The sequence below is a fragment of the Purpureocillium takamizusanense genome, chromosome 5 (genome assembly GCF_022605165.1).
Source record: "Purpureocillium takamizusanense chromosome 5, complete sequence".
NCBI lineage: Eukaryota > Fungi > Ascomycota > Sordariomycetes > Hypocreales > Ophiocordycipitaceae > Purpureocillium > Purpureocillium takamizusanense.
The window spans coordinates 626,876-644,560 of NC_063072.1; the positions used below are offsets into that span (position 1 = coordinate 626,876).

General features: G+C 60.8%; 4 protein-coding genes across 4 annotated transcripts; 3 read left to right on the forward strand and 1 right to left on the reverse strand.

The window, feature by feature from the left end:
- The first annotated feature begins 692 nt into the window (after positions 1–692).
- JDV02_005782 (uncharacterized protein) lies at positions 693–3,118 on the forward strand. Its single transcript, XM_047987100.1, has one exon. It carries the CDS (start codon positions 729–731, stop codon positions 2,430–2,432), a length of 1,704 nt encoding a protein of 567 aa, XP_047843084.1. The 5' UTR covers positions 693–728; the 3' UTR covers positions 2,433–3,118.
- A 1,097-nt stretch (positions 3,119–4,215) lies between these two features.
- Positions 4,216–5,597, forward strand: JDV02_005783 (uncharacterized protein; the record flags this gene model as incomplete). Its single annotated transcript, XM_047987101.1, has 2 exons — positions 4,216–4,297; positions 4,420–5,597. 2 exons carry the CDS (start codon positions 4,216–4,218, stop codon positions 5,595–5,597), a joined length of 1,260 nt encoding a protein of 419 aa, XP_047843085.1.
- A 5,957-nt stretch (positions 5,598–11,554) lies between these two features.
- Positions 11,555–11,932, reverse strand: JDV02_005784 (uncharacterized protein; the record flags this gene model as incomplete). Its single annotated transcript, XM_047987102.1, has 1 exon — positions 11,555–11,932. The coding sequence occupies one exon, from the start codon at positions 11,930–11,932 to the stop codon at positions 11,555–11,557; it is 378 nt and encodes a 125-aa protein (XP_047843086.1).
- A 491-nt stretch (positions 11,933–12,423) lies between these two features.
- On the forward strand, positions 12,424–16,200 carry TRF2 (Transcription elongation factor SPT4). The gene is made up of 3 exons (XM_047987103.1): positions 12,424–13,449; positions 13,524–13,732; positions 13,800–16,200. The coding sequence occupies exons 1-3, from the start codon at positions 13,094–13,096 to the stop codon at positions 15,068–15,070; spliced, it is 1,836 nt and encodes a 611-aa protein (XP_047843087.1). The 5' UTR covers positions 12,424–13,093; the 3' UTR covers positions 15,071–16,200.
- Positions 16,201–17,685: the final 1,485 nt, after the last annotated feature.

The following is a 17,685-nucleotide window of genomic DNA, read 5'->3' on the forward strand; positions in this document are numbered from 1 at the left end:
TGCGTGCATTAATGAATGAAGCACAGCCCTCTCTTGCATAGCCCTTGTCGGTTGCAAGGTGTCACATCTGGCGGGTTAGAGGAGGGGGGTGGCGAGGCGCAAGCAAGCAAGCATATCTATCAGTCATGTCGCGCCATGTCTCTCTCTCTCTCGCGAGGGACGCTCGCTCGCTCCCTGCCTCGTCCCTTTTGACTTTGAGTACCTACTTATGTATACTTTGTATATAAGGTATGGAGTACTAACTCGGCCTAAGGTGCAGGTACTAAGCTACGTACCTGTGTGAGTGTGTGAGTGAGTGTTGGGTACTAAGGCTATGGAGGTTTTCTACGTGCAGTTAGTTTTCATATGTAACTACCTAGTGTGAGTATCGGGAGGCTAACTATGGAGGTGCCAGGTGCGGAGTGTGAGTGTTGGGGGGTTATCATGGAGGCTCTCTCCCTTTTTCCTTTCCTTTTGCCTTGGTGGAGGGAGAGAGCCCAGAGAGTGCGGGGCAGGGGGGGGAGAGGGGCGCTTGCGTGTCGCTGAGGTGGTGGTGGCGGGGGAGCGGGGGAGGGACCCCTGGGGCTGAAGGATCCATGGATGGATGGTGCAGCACTGCAGTCAGTGGTGGCGCGACCAACCAACGGGAGAGACGTACCTATGAATGGATGAAATGCATTTTTAGGCGTCCGCCTCTTACCTTGCACGGACAAGGTAAGCAAGCAAACAGCTGCCTGCCTGCCTGATTCATGAACGCTGCTCCGCCTCATCGCCCTGCTGTAGGCTTCTCTCGGGAAAAATTCAACACCACCGGTGTGCGACAGACGGGTTCACATCATCTCGCGCGTTGCCTCTTTGCTCTGCTGTTGCTCGTGGGGTGTTTATTTCCGTGTGTACACAAAGTACGAAGTACAGCATACCTCTTACTGGCTGGGCCGCCGTCTGAAGCGTTTGGCCGCAGCGGCAGCGGCAGCCGGCAGCAACGTCACCAGCAGCTCGCCACCACCATCAACGGCAACACCACCATGGGCAAGCCGTCGGACGGCGAGCACGTCCCGTCGCCCGCCAGGAAGCCGAGTCATCCACACCTGGGCGAGTCGGCGAGCGCCATCTCGCTCAACACGACGACCCACGAGCGCTACTTTGACGATCCCCCTCCGTCGCACAACCACGACGACGACGAGTACGCGTACGCCGACGATGACCTCCCGCCGCTGTACTCGGACCACGACGACTTTGCGTCCAGCCCCACCGTCAACGGCGTCGCTGGCGGTGCCGGCGGCAGCAGCAGAAGCAACAACAACCATGGCGTGACGCCCGTCAACCCGCTCGTGCCCCGCGGCGGCGAGCAGCTCGTCCAGCCCTTTTGCCACAGCCGCGACGGCACGACGACGTACTACATAGACCCGCGGCTCGACTCGGACCCCGTGTTCCTGCTCGACCACATCACGCGGCTCGCCGCCCTCCCGCCGCGGCCGTTTATGCAGCTCCGGGGCACGCACAAGGAGCGGCGGCGGCGCAGCAGCAGCAGTAGCAACGGTAGTAACCATGGCGGCAGCAGCAGCACGGAGACGGTCGTCGACTTTGACCTGCGCATCGAGCTCACCCACCTGCTCTACACGGACATCCACACGCAGTCGGCCTGGCGCTCCGTCGTCACGGCCAGCAACTTCGAAAAGGTCCGCCGGGGAACCGTCTTCGCCGAGCGGGCGCCCGGCTTCGGCGGGAGCAGCGGGGGCCGCCACGCCCCGGAGGAGGGCACGCCCGACCTCGCCGAGTGGTGCCGGCGGTACTGCGCCGCGGGGGGTCCAGACGGGCGCGGCCGGGGCCTGCGGTGCTTCACGCTGGAGCGGCGCGTCGCGGGCTGGGACTTTGAGGCGCTGGGCCGGCGGCTCGAGGAGCTGGCGCGGGCGACCAACTACCGGGGCCGCGTCGAGGCGTCTTTCCCGGTGCGCGACGCCCGCGTCGAGGTGCACTGTGCGTGCCTGACGAGCCGCTGGCGGCTGACGCGGTGGGTGCGCGCCCTCTTCTACGCGACGCTGCTGTTCCTGCTGGCCTGGCCGTGGCTCAGGCTGCGGACCCGCCGCTGGGACACCCAGGCCGCCGAGTGGCGCGCCAGCGAGCCGACGAGCGTGCCCGGCCGCAAGAGGTACGCCGCGGGCATGAGCGAGGAGCGCTGGTACGCGCTGTGGGCGGGGCCGCTGCAGCGGGCGATGCTGGAGAGGAGGCAGGGCGAGCTGGACGTGGGGGACCTGCTGCAGGGCCAGGGACAGGGACAACAGGGACAACAGGGACCGAGGGGTGGTGGCGGCGATGACGGCGGTGATGGGCGAGCAGGCAGGAGCGTGAGGGGAGGAGCGGGAGCGGGAGGGCTCGAGGGCGTGGTGAGGGCCGGGGTGGAGGCCATGGGCGTGGTGAACCGGTCGTTTGGATGGGGAGGGGACTCGTGCTGAGCAAGGAAGCGTGGGCATGAGATGTGGACAGGAGTATCGATATATCTGGAGGTTGAAGCCGAGCCGAGTTTCGCCGCTGGGTGGATGGAAGGGGAGCTACTGACGACGTGACGACTAGTTCTGCCTTCCCCCCTTTTTTTTGTTGTTCTTTTCTCCTGGTGTTTCGGCCCTGCCTGCGTTTACATGTCTGTTCTTGTTTTGTGTATGGGGCGTTGTGGCCTATGCCGGCGTTGTGTGTGTGTGTGTGTGTGTGTGTGTGCGTGTTGCGTTATATATGAGCCATGGCGACTGTCTGTCTGTCTGTCTTTCTTTCCTTGCCCGCTTGCCCGGTTGATTGGTTTGCCTGTTCTGTCTTGCTTGCTTTCGTTATCACCTTACTTCCCGCTTTGAGAGGGGCAGGGGGTCTCTGTCTGAGTCTTTGTGCTCTTATATGATGTAGCAAGGCACTCACTCCATGCCCTTGTGTGCGCGCGTGCATGCATGCATGCATGCATGCCCTGCATGGGATGGTCATGTTGGGACGGGTGTTTATACATCGTCTGGCTGGCCTGCCTACGCCGAGTCGTACGTACACCTACCTACCTTTATACCTTTTTGTCTACCCACCTTTTAACGTTATATCACCTCCCCTTGTCTACACATACATATATATTACAAACTACTTCGTAGGTGGGTAGTTGAGAACGTGCGTGCATGCCGCCTCGCCTCGCGCCTACATGCCCGTATGTGCCCATGTTTTACGTGCTGTCTATCCGAGTTCTGTCCCGTCTCCAGTCGACGAGGCTAGTGGTTGGTTGACCAAGTACCTACCTGACCTACTGAAGCACTCGTTATGTCTGTCTATATATCTGCCCGCCTGTCTTGAATAATCATTCATGGAACGACACTAGCACTCGTATCTCTGTCCTGCCTGCGCTTATACTTGGTCACATTTGCCTGCCGATGTACAATATATACTGTACCTACTTCGTATAGGCGTACTGCGGAGTGGTGTATAAGTAGCTACTACTCTACCACCACCCCTACTATACTGCTAATAATATTGTTTAAAAAATGCTGGGATGCAACACAAGCGAGCGCCCCATCATGGGAGTGACGTTGGATTTAGTTGACGCTGGTGGAGTGGGCGACCCCTCCTTGTTGTTGGCGGTAGTTATGTCTGCAACTAATAACTCTGCTGCAGTCCAAGAAACCCCACCACAAGGTGCCAGCGCCGGGGAATATGTACGTACCGGGGACTGTCCCGCTGCCCCGCCGCCGACCGACCGACCACTTTGGTCAGCTTCAGCAGGGAACGTCACAACCTCAAAACTTCACTTCACTTCACCCCATCTCACGCCTCTCACCACCACGTCTCGCCCTCACCTCATTTTCACAGCAAACTCGTCTCCTCCCTCTGGCCAAGCCCACGCACTTGCCGGCGACAGCAACAATTTGATTCCCGGAGATTTAGCTGCTGCGGGCAGCTCTCCCTCCCACTTCGCCTCAACTCACTCCACACCACACATCCTGATACCTCTATCATCTGCTTCGCGCGCTGCATCGTTGCTCGAGTACAGGGGGCGGCTTTTCCAGCAGGCAAACCATCGTATGATCCAGTCATATCGATTAAAGAAAGCTGCGCCACGCTCGCTTGCCCACTGTTCTCACTCACGCACCGACCATCTAGTCTTCATATTCTCAAGGCGAGAACCCAGGTGGCTGCCGCCTCGGATACAAGAAGCACGCCATCCAAGCAGGTGCCTTGGAAGAGGCAGTGTCAAGGCTGACCATCGCGCCAAGCATGGAAGAGGTGTCCAACCCGCGCCGTGTTCTGGCCGTGAGCCTGGACAGCCAGGCCGCGCACCTAGGCGCCTTCATCAAAGGTACCAGCGCAGATACCATGTCACTTTCTCTTGCCCTGCTGCATCTCCCTTCTTCAAGTTGCACCTTCAGTGCATGCGCATGGGGCCTATAGACGGCGCGGACTGACATCACCTCTACGCAGAACTCACCGGCAAGGTACCTGAACCCGCCGACCCCGAGTCATCTCTCGCCGGCACCACGCATGACCTGTCCCTTGCCACGCGCTACTACCGCGCCACTGTGCCGGTATGGCTGGACCTCATAGCGGCGGGGACAGCACGCAACGACAAGCAAGGAACAGATGCGACGACCGCACGAGCGGTCGATCCTGTCGCGTCTAGGACCACGGCAGCCGCCGACTGGGCCGCGAGCTTCCTCTCCGACGAGGCGCGAGAGGTGCTCGACGTGCTGGGCGCCGTCGTGGTCGTGTTTGCGGTGCCACCGACGGAGGCGACGGCAACTAGAACAGCAGCAACACAAGTCACATCCACGGCGACGGGGACGACAAACACACCAGCAGCCGCAGGCCAAGGATGCAGAACGGTCGGGCGATTTCCCAATGGAACCGACTCGACAAGCCCAGACGCCGCGCAACAGGTCAAGGAGCTGGTCCACCACGTTGGCCGCGTGCTCGGCGACGGCCTCGGTGGCTGGGAATGGGACGGTGTGCGCATCGCAATCGGTGTTGGCGGGCCACCGTTGTCCACCAGTGACGGCGTCGATGAAGATCACGGCGTGGCGGCCGAGTGGGACGAGATATGCGCCGAGGCGGGCATGGAGTATGTCCACTTGCCGTCGTGGGCAGCGGCGTCTGCGCCGGGAGGCCGAAACGAGTTTGGGGAGAAGTCGGGTATGGAGCGCGTGCGTGAGGCCCTCGAGGCCAACGACTGGGAGGGGGACGGCATGGATGAGTTTGGCGCCTTCGAGGGCACTGACAGCGAGGTCGACGACAACGCCTCGCTGGACCCCGAGAGTCTGGACTTTGGCTTCGACCGAGCCGACTTTGAGGGCCTCAAAAAGGCCATTTGGAGCTCCGGCGTGGAACCCGGCGAGGGCAACTCAACCTCAGACGCCCCGGGTGCGACTGCTGGCAACGCCACCAGCGACGTGCAGACCCAAGACGGCCGCGCGCATACACATTCGCCACCCCAAAAAGGGCAAGATATTGAGGGGGAGGCGCTTGACGAAGATGACGTTGCCAAGGTGGAGCGCATGATGCGCAAACTTCAGGCGGCGCGAGAGGCCGGCCAAGGCATGAACGAAGCGCAGCGCAAAAGGATGGCCGCGCGCGCCGTCGCCGAGGTCATGCGTGAGCTGTGACCCTCGCGGCCGCCGTGAGGTTGCTGCAGAGGGACCTCGTGCTCTGTCCAAGGTGGCTTCAGTATGAGGTGGTTAAATATGAATAAGCTCGTATGCCGTCCCATTTGTCGGGCGCGTCACCTGGCTGCTCGGGACCATCTCGATCGAGGACCAGATCGGAGAGTCGAAGCCGGTGGTTTCATCTACACTACGCGTCCAGGCAGGTGCAGGCTTCGGTGGCCTGGATGTGCGTGCAGGACATCAGGTAGACAGGATGCCGCTGCTCGCGGTCACTTCGAGAGTGCCCGTTGAGGGTAGAACTTCGCGCCCATGGACATGGCAAGCCAATGACCGAGACTTTGGGTCAATATAGCTGCCATCTCCCAATGCGAACTCGCATCCGTATGCGCAGCGTTAGGCTTGGTGTGAACGTGCTCTACGCTGCCTTGTGGCCGTGGTGCATTGAGCAGCCTGACTCGACCCGGCCTTGGCGAATATCAAAATTGCGGATGACGAACTCCCGGCACCGCGAGCAGCCATTGCGAGTAGTCTGCGAAACGCAGCGCTGCCTGGCATCTTATCGAGCGACCACAGGTTTACGGCGGGGATCGACCTGGGCGACATAGAGTACAGGCCGCGGGCATCAGTCGAAACACATCCCTCATACCGGTGCGAGTTGTCGTGGCCATCAAGCAATCAAGGTTTGGCCCATGCGGCTGGGTTGCGACGAGCTGGCGCCTGCACTCCATCATGGGGACTGGACGAACCGCGACCACAGACCAACCGGGGCGGGCGCACAACGCAGAACGACGTCAACACCAGGAGCCACCGTCGAAATCAAACTCGGGCGGCTGTGCCCAGTTTGGCCACCAAGATGGGTTCGTGCCAGCGTCTCAGAATGGCTTGGCTGGCCGTGCGGCGTGCGACGCTGCGGTACGCAGGCGATGCACCCGATGAACTCTTCCGAGCAACTTAAGTTTCGACGCCTCGAAGCCAGGACCTCAGAGCCATGCGAGCGGCGACGACAGGGGTATGCATGTCAGCATACTAACAGTACTTGGGCCGGGAACCACGTCGTGCTGCGGCTTGACCAAACCTCGACGGCGCTGAGAACCAGAGCTTGGACGAGGTGATACACCGACTGTGGTCATGTGCGAAGTACCGTCGACAGATAGGATGGCGTGGATTTGACGGAGCAGTCGATCCTGGCTGGCGGCACGGGGCGTGAGACATCAGCCGAGTCAGGGGTAGTACTAGCACGACCAGACTGGACGGCTGCGACTGAACGCGCTTTGGATGGTTTGCCTGCCCACAACAGTTGTCCCCGCAGGCGTGGCTGTCCCCGCCGTCCGGTTCAGGAACGAGACGGAGGGAAAAGGAGCAGCAGGATTGACCTGCCCGTCATCGGGTTCACGCGGCCAAGAGCCGATCGTCCGCTAGACCTGTTCGGGTTTGGGAACCCTTGGAGAGGGGGGAGGGGGCTTCACTCTCGCTGTTGCAACTTTGGCGGCGCGGGCCTCGATGGGGACGAGACTGTCGTGCGAACGCGCTGGCATGTGGCCGTGGTCGGGCGGCCCTGGCGGGCCGTGGTAGGCCTCGCTGAGAGGCTAGAGGCACCAGACAGGGTCCTAGTCAGGGGTAAGGGAGGTCTTGGATGGTGGGGTGGGAGGTGGCGGCGCCGGCTCTCGAGGAGCAGAAGGACGTGCTCCGCAACAAAAGCCCTGGTGACACACAGTGCCTTTCTCTGTCACCTGCAGGGAGGCCCAGAGCGGGAGAGACAATCGTGTGGCGCAGGTAGCACCGGGGAACCATGGCTCGAGGCCGTGTCGAAAGGAGAGGAGGAGCAGCGGCCGGGTTAGCGGCGAGGCGGCTTTCCTGCAGCTTCCTTGAAGCTCTCCTACAGCGGCGCTGTAGACTTGTTGGCTTGACGGTTGTCGTTGCTCTCCTTTTGACAGCGACACGCAAAGCCCATGCTTGAGCTGAGTGATGGAGCAAGAGGTCGCTTGCCGGGGCTCGGTTGGCAGTCTGGACTTTGACTTGCTGCGTCCATTGACAGACACCCATGGCGTCACCGCCGGGACAGGGCCGTTGGCCGGCTGGTCCGTCGACGAGGCGTTGGGCCTCCAGCAGGGGATCTCCTCCGCGGAGCCGCGCCGCGAGCGACAGTACTACTGTGTTCTTCGTACGTAGGAAGTTACTTGGTAAACACTAGCTTTAGTAGACGGTTCGTCACCCGCGACGTCGCACGTTTTGTTGGTAATGAATCCACATCACCTTTGTCGCAGCAGTCGCCGCAGTCGCAGCAGCGGCAGGCATCGCAGCTGTGATATCCCCGTTGGCGCAACTGTCGGGTCAGCAGGCATCTCGCCTCGCAGTCCTTCTCAGCCTGGAGGGCCGCGCCGGCCAAGGTCAAGGAGTCGGGTCCGGCAGGCTGACCAGGGACCAGAGTCACACTGTCGGGGCCGACCCCGCTGCATGACGATAGGGGCGCATTGGCGAACGAGGCTACTGCAGGAACATGGCCGGCGTGGGCTCTTGGGCAGGGTCTGGCAACTGTCTGGCTGGCGGCTGTCTGGCCCCGTCTTGTCTGGCGTTGTGTGGCGTGAGACGGTGGAGTGTCTGTGGTGTGGTGTGCTGCGGCGCGGTGCGGCGCTGACGCGATGCGGTGCGTTGCGGTGCAGTGCGGTTCATTATTAGGGCGCTGATGCCAGCATCGGGGACGTGTGCTGAACTGCGGCACTTGGTTCTCGTACCGTCCCCGCAACGTTCGATGGCCCATGGGATGTGACATGGGATCAGTCAACAGCGCTTGCGACGTCGACGAAATGAATGTATGAATGACTGAATGATTGAGGGTATTCACAAATGAGGCCCCGGGCGGGACAATCGTGAGTGAGCGCCAGACGGCAGTCGCGTGGCTGGAGTGGATGCAGGTGCTGTGCTGTGCTGTGCTGTGCGGTGCGGTGCGGTGCCTTTGCCCTGGCCCTGCCTAGTGTCGTGACCTAAACGTGAAGAGATGCGAAGACGCACATTCGTTGATTCAACTGGCTCTGTTGGTCTGGTCGCCGTGGCTGTCATGAAGGAAGGAACAACTGATTCACCACGCTCGTCCGTCCCTTCCAACCGTCCTGCCTTCCAGCAATAAGGTAGGGCGTGAATGCAGCAGGCAAGGTATAGTAACGAGGAAGGTACTGCACGAGCGCATTCCCTTGGCCGTCGATCGGATCGGTACCTTAGGTACCTTGCTAACCTGAGTACCTACATGAGGTTACAGCCCGTCACCTTGCCTGGTGTGAGATGCGCACCCTGCCCCAGCCCAGGTACCGCCTGTTACCACCACAATGCCGAACCGGCCAGGGCAATACCGGCGTCTGTTCGTGCCTGCCTTCCTTACTGCGCCTGCAACTCCAGACGAATTCACGCTTTTGGTCCTCCGGCAGGGCGTACCTAAGTTCAGGAGCCTCGCTCCCTGTCGCACAACATCGGACCCCGCTGTCGTCAGATGTTTCTGATCTGATGCCTGCCCCTTTTCTCGCCCGTCGATCCCGTCCGCACGCCTCGTGCCCACGACCAAGTCACCCGGTCCCCGACCAAGAATGAAGCGGACGCGTCGGGTGTAACGGCGGCCCCTCGAGCGACAGGCATCCCCCAGACGCCGCGGCCTCCGGACCTCCTGCTGTGTGGCGTGGCACCCAGGCATGGCCGGGAACAAGGTCCAGACGCCCAGACGGGGGACGGCGATCGACACAGGGTCGACCACCCGCGCCCGCTCCATCGTTGTCGAGTCTGCTTCTGGTCAATTGCGGTATCGCCGCGCGAGGTGACCTGGGCAAGCCTCTGCGCTCCCCAAGGCAAACTTGGTCTGCGTCTTCGTGGCTCCCTTTCTGGAAGGCTACCATGTTGTAATACAGTGTATACGTATGTACGTACAGCAATTCGTGCTGCATGCGAAGGATACTGTGCTCTTACAGGCGCCCCAAGTTGACACGCGGTGACCATAGTGGCTACCCGAGCAGATGCCGGGAGCAACAAGTGGCAATGGCACCCAGCCCCCCGGTTCCCCATCGCGAGGTCCTTGCGCGGGTTGGGGCGTTGTCTGCAAAATCGATCCGTCAGATGCCGAATGGATCCCACGAGAACACCAACTCGTCCGTGCGTATCGTGTCCAAATGGACAAGACGCTCATCTTTCTCCCGGCAAACGCAGGGACGCGCGCCATCGGGCACACTGCAGACGCTGGCGCACGGCAAGCTTGGCCGTGCCCGGCGCGCCTTTCCGCCGGAGACGAGACGAGAGTCATGCACAAAGCGTCGACAACGACGTCTGAATCCTCTGTTCCAAAAGGAAGGGGCATGGGGGCTCGGCGGGAAAGGCGAGGGCAAGTCTAGGAGAGGGGCATTTGGGGGTCAGACAGGGGGTCTTGAGCGGTCAAGGATATCGGTCCACCCATACCGTAGTCCGGGATCCACGATCAGGCTGCCCGTCTTAGGCCCACGGCACGCACCAGGCTCGGGCGGCTCGAAGCCGATCCAGCTGGAAGTCGTTGGGCGGTCAAGACAAGACGATGGGTCTGTGGATGACACGCACGCACAGAATGTGCGAGGACATAACGCGCAGAAAAGTACATACTCGAAGTCCGTACCGGCCCGATACGCACAAAAGCATTGACCAGTCGACTATGAGACCCCTCGCCGTGCGGACGACGATACCTGGGACGAGGCTATGAGGCATCATCATCGGACGGCTAGGTCCAGGGGACAGTGGCTTCTGAGACGGAGTGACTTGCTGCTTGCCTTTGGAGACGTCCGGAGGTCCAAGACCGACCCGACGACTACTACCGTGCGAGGCTAGGCCCATGTATGTTCCCACTTGGTTGCAAGATGTCTGACAATGCCCGGTCGAAGAGGGCAATCAGCTTTTGTTTTTCACACCCGCGCAGCCTCGTTGGCACTGTGCGACACTGGACGCGCGAGCTGGCTGCGCGGACATGTCGTACCTTGCAGCACTGCACTGCACTGCACTGCACTGCGCACGCCTTGCGGAAGAGGGTGCACACCGGCCGTCACGAGAGCGTCGCTGGTTGGTGGACCCGTCCGCCGGCAGCAGCAGTAGCAGCACCAGCGAAGCCCGCCGCCGCCGCCGCCGCCGCCGCCAAAAGACGCGACAGCAACGGTCGATTCTCACAAAAGCCTCGTTCGCCAGGGGCCGACGCGGCCACCCATCGCGATCAAGGCTTGCGGCCGTGAAGCTGACCGCACCAGTCGCTTGAAATCCATATCCCCGTCGCCGGCAACGCGGGCCTGCTTCCATCTCCTGACTACGTAACGACTTCTTACCAACATCCGGGGCGACGCGTGCTGGGCGGGCTCGACGCGGAGACCCCCAAAAACGGGCGAAGCGTCACTACGTGAGCGAGCACAACAGCAGGCAGTAGATAGGTAGCGGCTGTTTTCTCAGACCAGTCTCGAGCAGCCCGTGGCGTCTCACCCCCGGTTCCCCGTCTGCACCCGCGCCCGCCTGGCCAACGGACCAGCCAGGCGGCATCAACGCACGTCCTCGAGTGGTGGTTTTGCCGGCTCGGAGGAGGCATCAACAGCAGATGGAGAAGAAAATGCGCCCATTGAGACGCACGCACGAACGAGTACGAAGGGCGGCCAAGCACCGCGGGCTCCGTAAAGTTTCCCAAGCAGGGGGTGGCCGGAGGTGTTGGTACCAATCAGTGCACCCACCACAAACCGATTCCATTACCCATGGTCCCGACCGCAACCTACGAAGGCGTAACTAGCTAACGGGCCAACTTGTCAGGCACGGTCTCGAGCAGAGCATTCGGACAGGCTTTGCCCTCGCTCTTTAGACCTTGTTCGCGCGCAGTGCCGGAGAGCAGCAGGCGGCGGACTGTTTTGGCGCCCTTGCCCCTTTAGAAAGAGATGCTAAAAATGTACACACACAGAAACACGGTACCCATCCCACAAGCGTCGTCAGCCAGTCACAGACGGCTCCCACGCCCCAGGGTCGCTGATGGTGGTGCCCTGCTCGATGGTGCTTGGGGGAGTCGTGTGTGGTGGTGGGTTGTGGATGGGCGATAGACGGGCACCCCTCGGGTTCCGTCTCAACACTTGGTTGTCGCGAGCAGTACCTGGAGTGACCGGCGCGTTGGCGCGGGCGACGCCATCCTGGCCGGTAGCCGCCCAGTACCCCACTCGTGTGGCTCCACTGGCCAGGCGCCGGGAGGGCGGGCCACTCAGCGGTGCAGCCGCCAGCGCCGTCGTCGCCTGTCCACCAGTGGCGTGCGAGGGCGAGGCGAAGCGGGTTGCATGGGTACCTGAGGCGTTCAGGTACCCGTGTGCGTGCTCCATCGAGGCAGGCAGCCCACACCTCAGCGCCTCAGGTGCGGGCAGCTTCCCTGCTGTGACGTGAGTTGTCCCTGGCGCGGCGCGGCGGCGCCCCAGCCCAGCCCGGTCCAGTCCAGGGGAGCCCAGCCCAGCCCACCCGACTTGCACCCACTGGCCGCTGGCCAACCTGCTGCCCGCCCAGCAGCCAACCTGGGCCGGTCGGTGCGGTTAGTACCTACCCCAGCACCTTGGGTTTCTGACCTCCCAGTGTAAGGTAGGTACTTGCTGGGCGGGCGTGGTCTGGCCTGGCCTGGGCGTTGCGCTGCGGTGCCCGCCCACTCGACGGCAGCAGTTCCAGATGGAGCGTGGAGGGTTGAGGTGCGGTGCCCCGTGCTGCGCGCTGCGCTGACCCTCCAGTGCCTGAGGTGCGTTTGGCCCCCCTCCACTCCCCTCCCCTCCCCTCCCCCCCTTCCGCACCCGCAGCAGCCCGCCCACCGCGAGTTCGAGTCGGTGCGAGGGCCGCCGTCCTGTCCCGTCCCGTCCTGTCTGTCCCTTTTTGCCCACGTCTTCCCACCCGACTCCGTCCTCCTCTCCTCCGCCTCCTTCTTCTCTCCATCGCCATCCGCCATTCTGCACCACCGACCCTCCCCCCCCGGGCCTCTTTTCTTTCCTTTCACGTCACTCTCTTGTTATTCCAAAGCCATTACGGTACCCGTCACTCCTTCCGGGACCTATACATTCATTCGGCTCGTCCCGCAGCCCAGTAATCCACGCCGCCAATTCTCGAATTCGACCACACACGGCCGACCGACACTCACGACGTCGCTGCGCATCTTGTTCCTTGTCCTCTCCTTTGGACCAGGACCGACACTCATTTCCCACCCTCGAGCTCAATCCAACTTTGCTACTTTCCCTATTCTTACCTTGCCTTTGGACAGTCTTCGGCGTGCTTGCATCCTGCTCCTCCGTTCACCGCGCTGGCCCACAAACCACATTTCGGACGTTCGATCCAACCGCGAGACCGTCGACCGTTGCACCTACCCACCCCCCGCAGGCGTTGGCTCAACGACCACTCGAGGCACCCGAGGCGCACGTCCGCCTCTGCTGTGCTGAGATTTCAAGATCAGGGTCCGCGCCCCGTGGGAGGACATTCGTTGTTGAGTGACTGGTCAGCATCGCTGAGCAATGGCAACCGAGATCGAGCAGCCCATGGCCCTTGGCCGGGGGGGATCGATTCCCAGCGCCGGCACGACGCCGACCTCTGCCACGGCCACGACCCCCAACGCGCACATGAAGCAGTCCCCAACCCAATCCATCTCGAGCGCCAGCGGCCAGTCATCCGCCTCGAAGCGCCCTCCGCGAAAGAGCACCTTGACTCAGCAGCAAAAGAACCAAAAGCGGCAGAGGGCCACGCAAGATCAGCTAGGCGTTCTCGAGGTTGAGTTCAACAAGAATCCGACGCCGACCGCTAATGTCCGGGAGAGGATCGCGGAGCAGATCAATATGACTGAGAGATCCGTTCAGATCTGGTTCCAGAACAGGTGAGCCACCTTTTTGTCACACCCTCCTGCGCGTGACGTTTCAATATCATGACTGACGCGGATTATCTCGCTAGGCGCGCCAAGATCAAGCTGCTGGCGAAGAAGAGCCTGGAGACGGGTGAAGACATCGATTCTATTCCCGAATCGATGCGAGCATATCTGGCGATGCAGGCCATGGAGTCTGGCAAAGGTCTTGGCGGAAGCTACCTCGGCCGCACCGGACTGCTACCCTTTGGCCACGGTGGCATGCTTCTCGGCGATCAGGGCGCGCAAGGCAAAGTTTGTAAGTGGCAGACGCGACTCGCCCATTTCGAGCGCGCGAATCTGGTTCAAACTGACCCTCTCTCTAGTGATCCATCATCTGACCTGCCGGTCGCTCAGCATCGGAAAGTGGACTCGTGTCGGTCAAAACACCATGGACCTCATCATCTTCTACTCGCCCGACAAGTGCACCATGACCTACTACATTAATAGCGACCAGGCCGGATACAAGATTGAGTACCCCTTCTCGTACATTAAGAACATCTGGCTCGAGAACAACGAGGGCGACCAGAACAAGCTTGGCGGCATCGTCATCGAGCTCAATCGCCCTCCGCACTTCTTCATGGACTCGTCGTGTCAGACCAACGGTTTCCTCCAGGTCGGCGACTTCACTGAGGACCTGCAGGCTTCACAATGCATGATCCATCATCTTGGCGGCAACCCCAAGGTCCTGACGAACCAATTGGCCAAGCTCGTTTCCCTCGAGTCCTTCATGAACCGCCACAACCCACTCTCCTACGGCGATCCCCACGCAATCTCGGTGTCTGCCCCGGTTTCGCCCACCGCCCGGCCGTCGTCGCAGCCCAGCTTCCCACAGGCCCACGGAGGCATGCCGCAGGATCACTGGGGCCTTGGCCAGATGCATTCGGGCATGCGCATGCCCCAGGGGCACAAGCGACAGCGCAGCCGTTCCGTGCCTGGACCGATTGACTTTGCCATGTTCCAGAGCCAACCGATGCCGTCCTTTTATATTCAGCCCCCTGGCGAGATGGGGCCCCCTCAACATAACCCCAACATCTACGCGCCTGTCCCGCAGCAGCCCAGCGGCATGGGAAGCAACCTCCGTATCGACACGCAGGCCGGCTTCGGGCTCGACATGCGGCAGTACCCGATGTCTGCCACAACGGCTTCGCCTTCGGAGTTTCCCCCGAGCCCCGGATACTTTCAGCCGGAGCCGAACATGCCTACTTCCAGCTTCGGCACGCCCTACGGCGGCGCATTCCTGTCGCCGATGGTGAACGCGGACAATGGTGGAGCCGCTGCCGTGTCGCCACTTCCCTTCGGCGGTCCGTCTGAGCCGTCCATTGTTGAACAGTCCCCGCCAATGTCGATGATGGGCCGCCCCGGCTCTGCCGAGTTGTACACGGGTCACGAAGGCTCATGCGCCGTCTCGGAAGACGGTCACAGCCTCAACGAGATGTACTCAAAACACACCATCAATTTGCCGATGCACACGCCGTCCCCGGGCACCTTTGTCCAGCCATCGCAGCACGGCGAACTGGACATGGACCAATTGGTGCAGTTCGATGCCGTCGACCACGCGAGCCTGTCGCCAGAGACGGTGCCCCCGACCACATGAAGGCACCAAGCAGGGGGCAGCGACGCCTCCGCACCTCGTTTCACTGGCGATCAAAAGCATTCACTCCTGGGGACTTGATGCACTTCGAAGGCGTTATTGTTAGGCAGCAGCTGATACCACGGGCTTATCGAGTTTTGTCTTGTTGTTGGATGCAAAGACCACGTCGGGCACCGCTCTCTCGGCGCTCGGCTCGCACTGGGAGTAGCTTCGTCGGTCCGAACCTACCCTCCTCCTCCACCTCCTCTGGCTTCGTGCGCGCGAGCCATAACGAATTTGGCATGACGATACTTCACATCGACGACATCGGTCATGCATGTCCGGCACAGCGATCGTGCTTGTTTGTTTACCAGTACTGCTTCGCGGGATACAGTCTGTTGTTGTCGGCCCGGGACACGGGCCCGGGGCGGACCGCGAGCAAACATTGTTATCTGGTGGCCCATTGCAAATTTCTTTTCTAGCTCTTGAATGTTTCTTTGTCGATTCGTCCAGCTTCTTGTTTTTGCTGACCCATTGTCACGGGTCGTTCTGTGTCGCGCGGGCCGTGCCTAGCCACCACGCGGCCCGCCGAGACCTAATTCTACTCATGCATATTTCTTTCTTTCTCGAGTAATAGGGCAGTTTCCGGTCTTCGCCGTCGTCACTCTGTGTTTTTCTTTCTTTTTCTTTTTCAAACTTGTGTGTGTGCGCGCGGATGACTTGGGGGGTTTTCTTGAATGGGGAAGCGAGCCCTGGAGGCTTGGCCAGGTTCACTGGGAATTCTACGGTCGTTAATGGCGGGAGGAGCTCGGGGGAACTAGAGCAATTCATGCATGCTATTCTGCGGCCATGGGGAGTATGGGGAGTCGTCCAGGCTTCCGGAAAGGTCTTGGGGAGACTGGAAATCTATTGCGCGCCGATGGACGCCCCGAGAAGCGGGGTGTCTGGCGCTGCTTTGCCGAGAGGGATAGTACACGCCTGGCCGACTCGGACGGGGACAGCTAGCTAGCAATGGATTCCACGTCCCAAGTTTTAAGCTGCGTCTGATGTCACTGGCAACATGGGACTCCGACTCGGGAGCCGCTCATGCCGTTGATCCTTGCCCGTTCGGCATATGTGAGCGACCCGGTTTATTTCTCTGCACTGCTGGACGGAGCAGCGCACGGTTGTGTTGGGTAGGGCAACCGTAACACCCGGCACATGCATATTACATGCCTATTACGTGCGGCGAGTAACCAAGGTACGCAGTGCCCTGTTATGTATGTACGAAGTACATGGCAGGCTTGCTAGTCGCTCGAGGGCACGTGGGATCATACAATGTGAGTTATAACATGTCGCCTTGTTTCGAGTAGGCCACGCCTGCGATGGTCCTGCTGCCTTGGTACTGCATGCTTGACGGGATGCTAGGGCGGGGGGGAGGGGTGGAAGACCCTGGCAAGATGGGACTGCATCTTGGTACGATGTGTACTTACTGTACTGTACTGTACTGTACGTCCGTACGTTTGAACAAGCCCATGTGCTTATCATGCTAGACGCGCGGGAGAACCTTGAGCTTAAACAAACTCCCGGCGACAGCGGCGGCGGGTGGGCGGTGCATCTACGTAGCTACTTTAGTAGTACTACTTTATACTAGAGGTATCGGCGGGATGGCTGGGACAAAGGGAGGAGCGGGAACGGGAAACGAACGTCGCCCCGATCGAGAGCGGTGCCGCCCAAGCCTGCAAACTTAACTTAGACCTACCTACTAAGGTATCGACCGAGCATGTCTCGCGCCTCGCCCGCCCGCCCCCCGTGGCGGCAGGTGGGCACTGGATTGGGCGTGAGGGCCAAGGGCGCCAGCGCCCTGTTGGTGGTGGTGATGGTGGTGGATGCTGGCTGGCTGGCGGGCGGTCATGGTGGCTGGAACGAGGCCGAACAAAAGTTGATTGATGATGGAGAACATTAGTATGCACGCGCCTCATGGTGGTTTCTGTCGATCAGGCGTAGCAACAGGCCGCACGTACGTAGAGACGGCGGGCGCACGTGCCGCGAACTTACGAAGCACCTTGCTTTTGTATCTACTAAGTTACTATGCGCAGCACGGGATCGGCGCAGTGCAATTGCAAACGGCGGTGCCTTTTTTTTTTCTTTTCTTGCCCTTCTAGAAGGGCGATGAGCGAGGCCCCGGTCGGCACAGTAGGTACAGTACCGAAAATAGGGGGAGGGCCGTGACGAGGCGGTGGCTTTTGAGTTTTTGGGCAACCACCAAAGAAAAAGGGGGGCGGTAGGCGGGCGGAACTACCTTGCATACAGTAGGTGCTTGCTAATACTAGTCTGCTCATTCTGGGCAGGCAGCTGATGGGCTTGTGGCGTCAGTTTTCTGTCGCGCCAGGGGGGGAAAAGGGAAAGGGCAAGGGCAAGGGCAGGGGAACACTTTGTTGGACGGGGGGTGAACTTTGGTGGCTGTTCCTCGTCCTCCCGTATAGGAACTTTCACAGGGGGAAGGGTATACCGAGAGACAAATGCTGGGCGTGCATTATCTGGTGATGATTCTGAGGCGCCGAGGAGAGAGAAAGACGAGGACGAGTAGGGATGGGGGCCGCTTGGGTCGTCGTCGCCCAAGAAGGGTGGGAACAGAGGGCCAATTGCAGGTGGTGAAG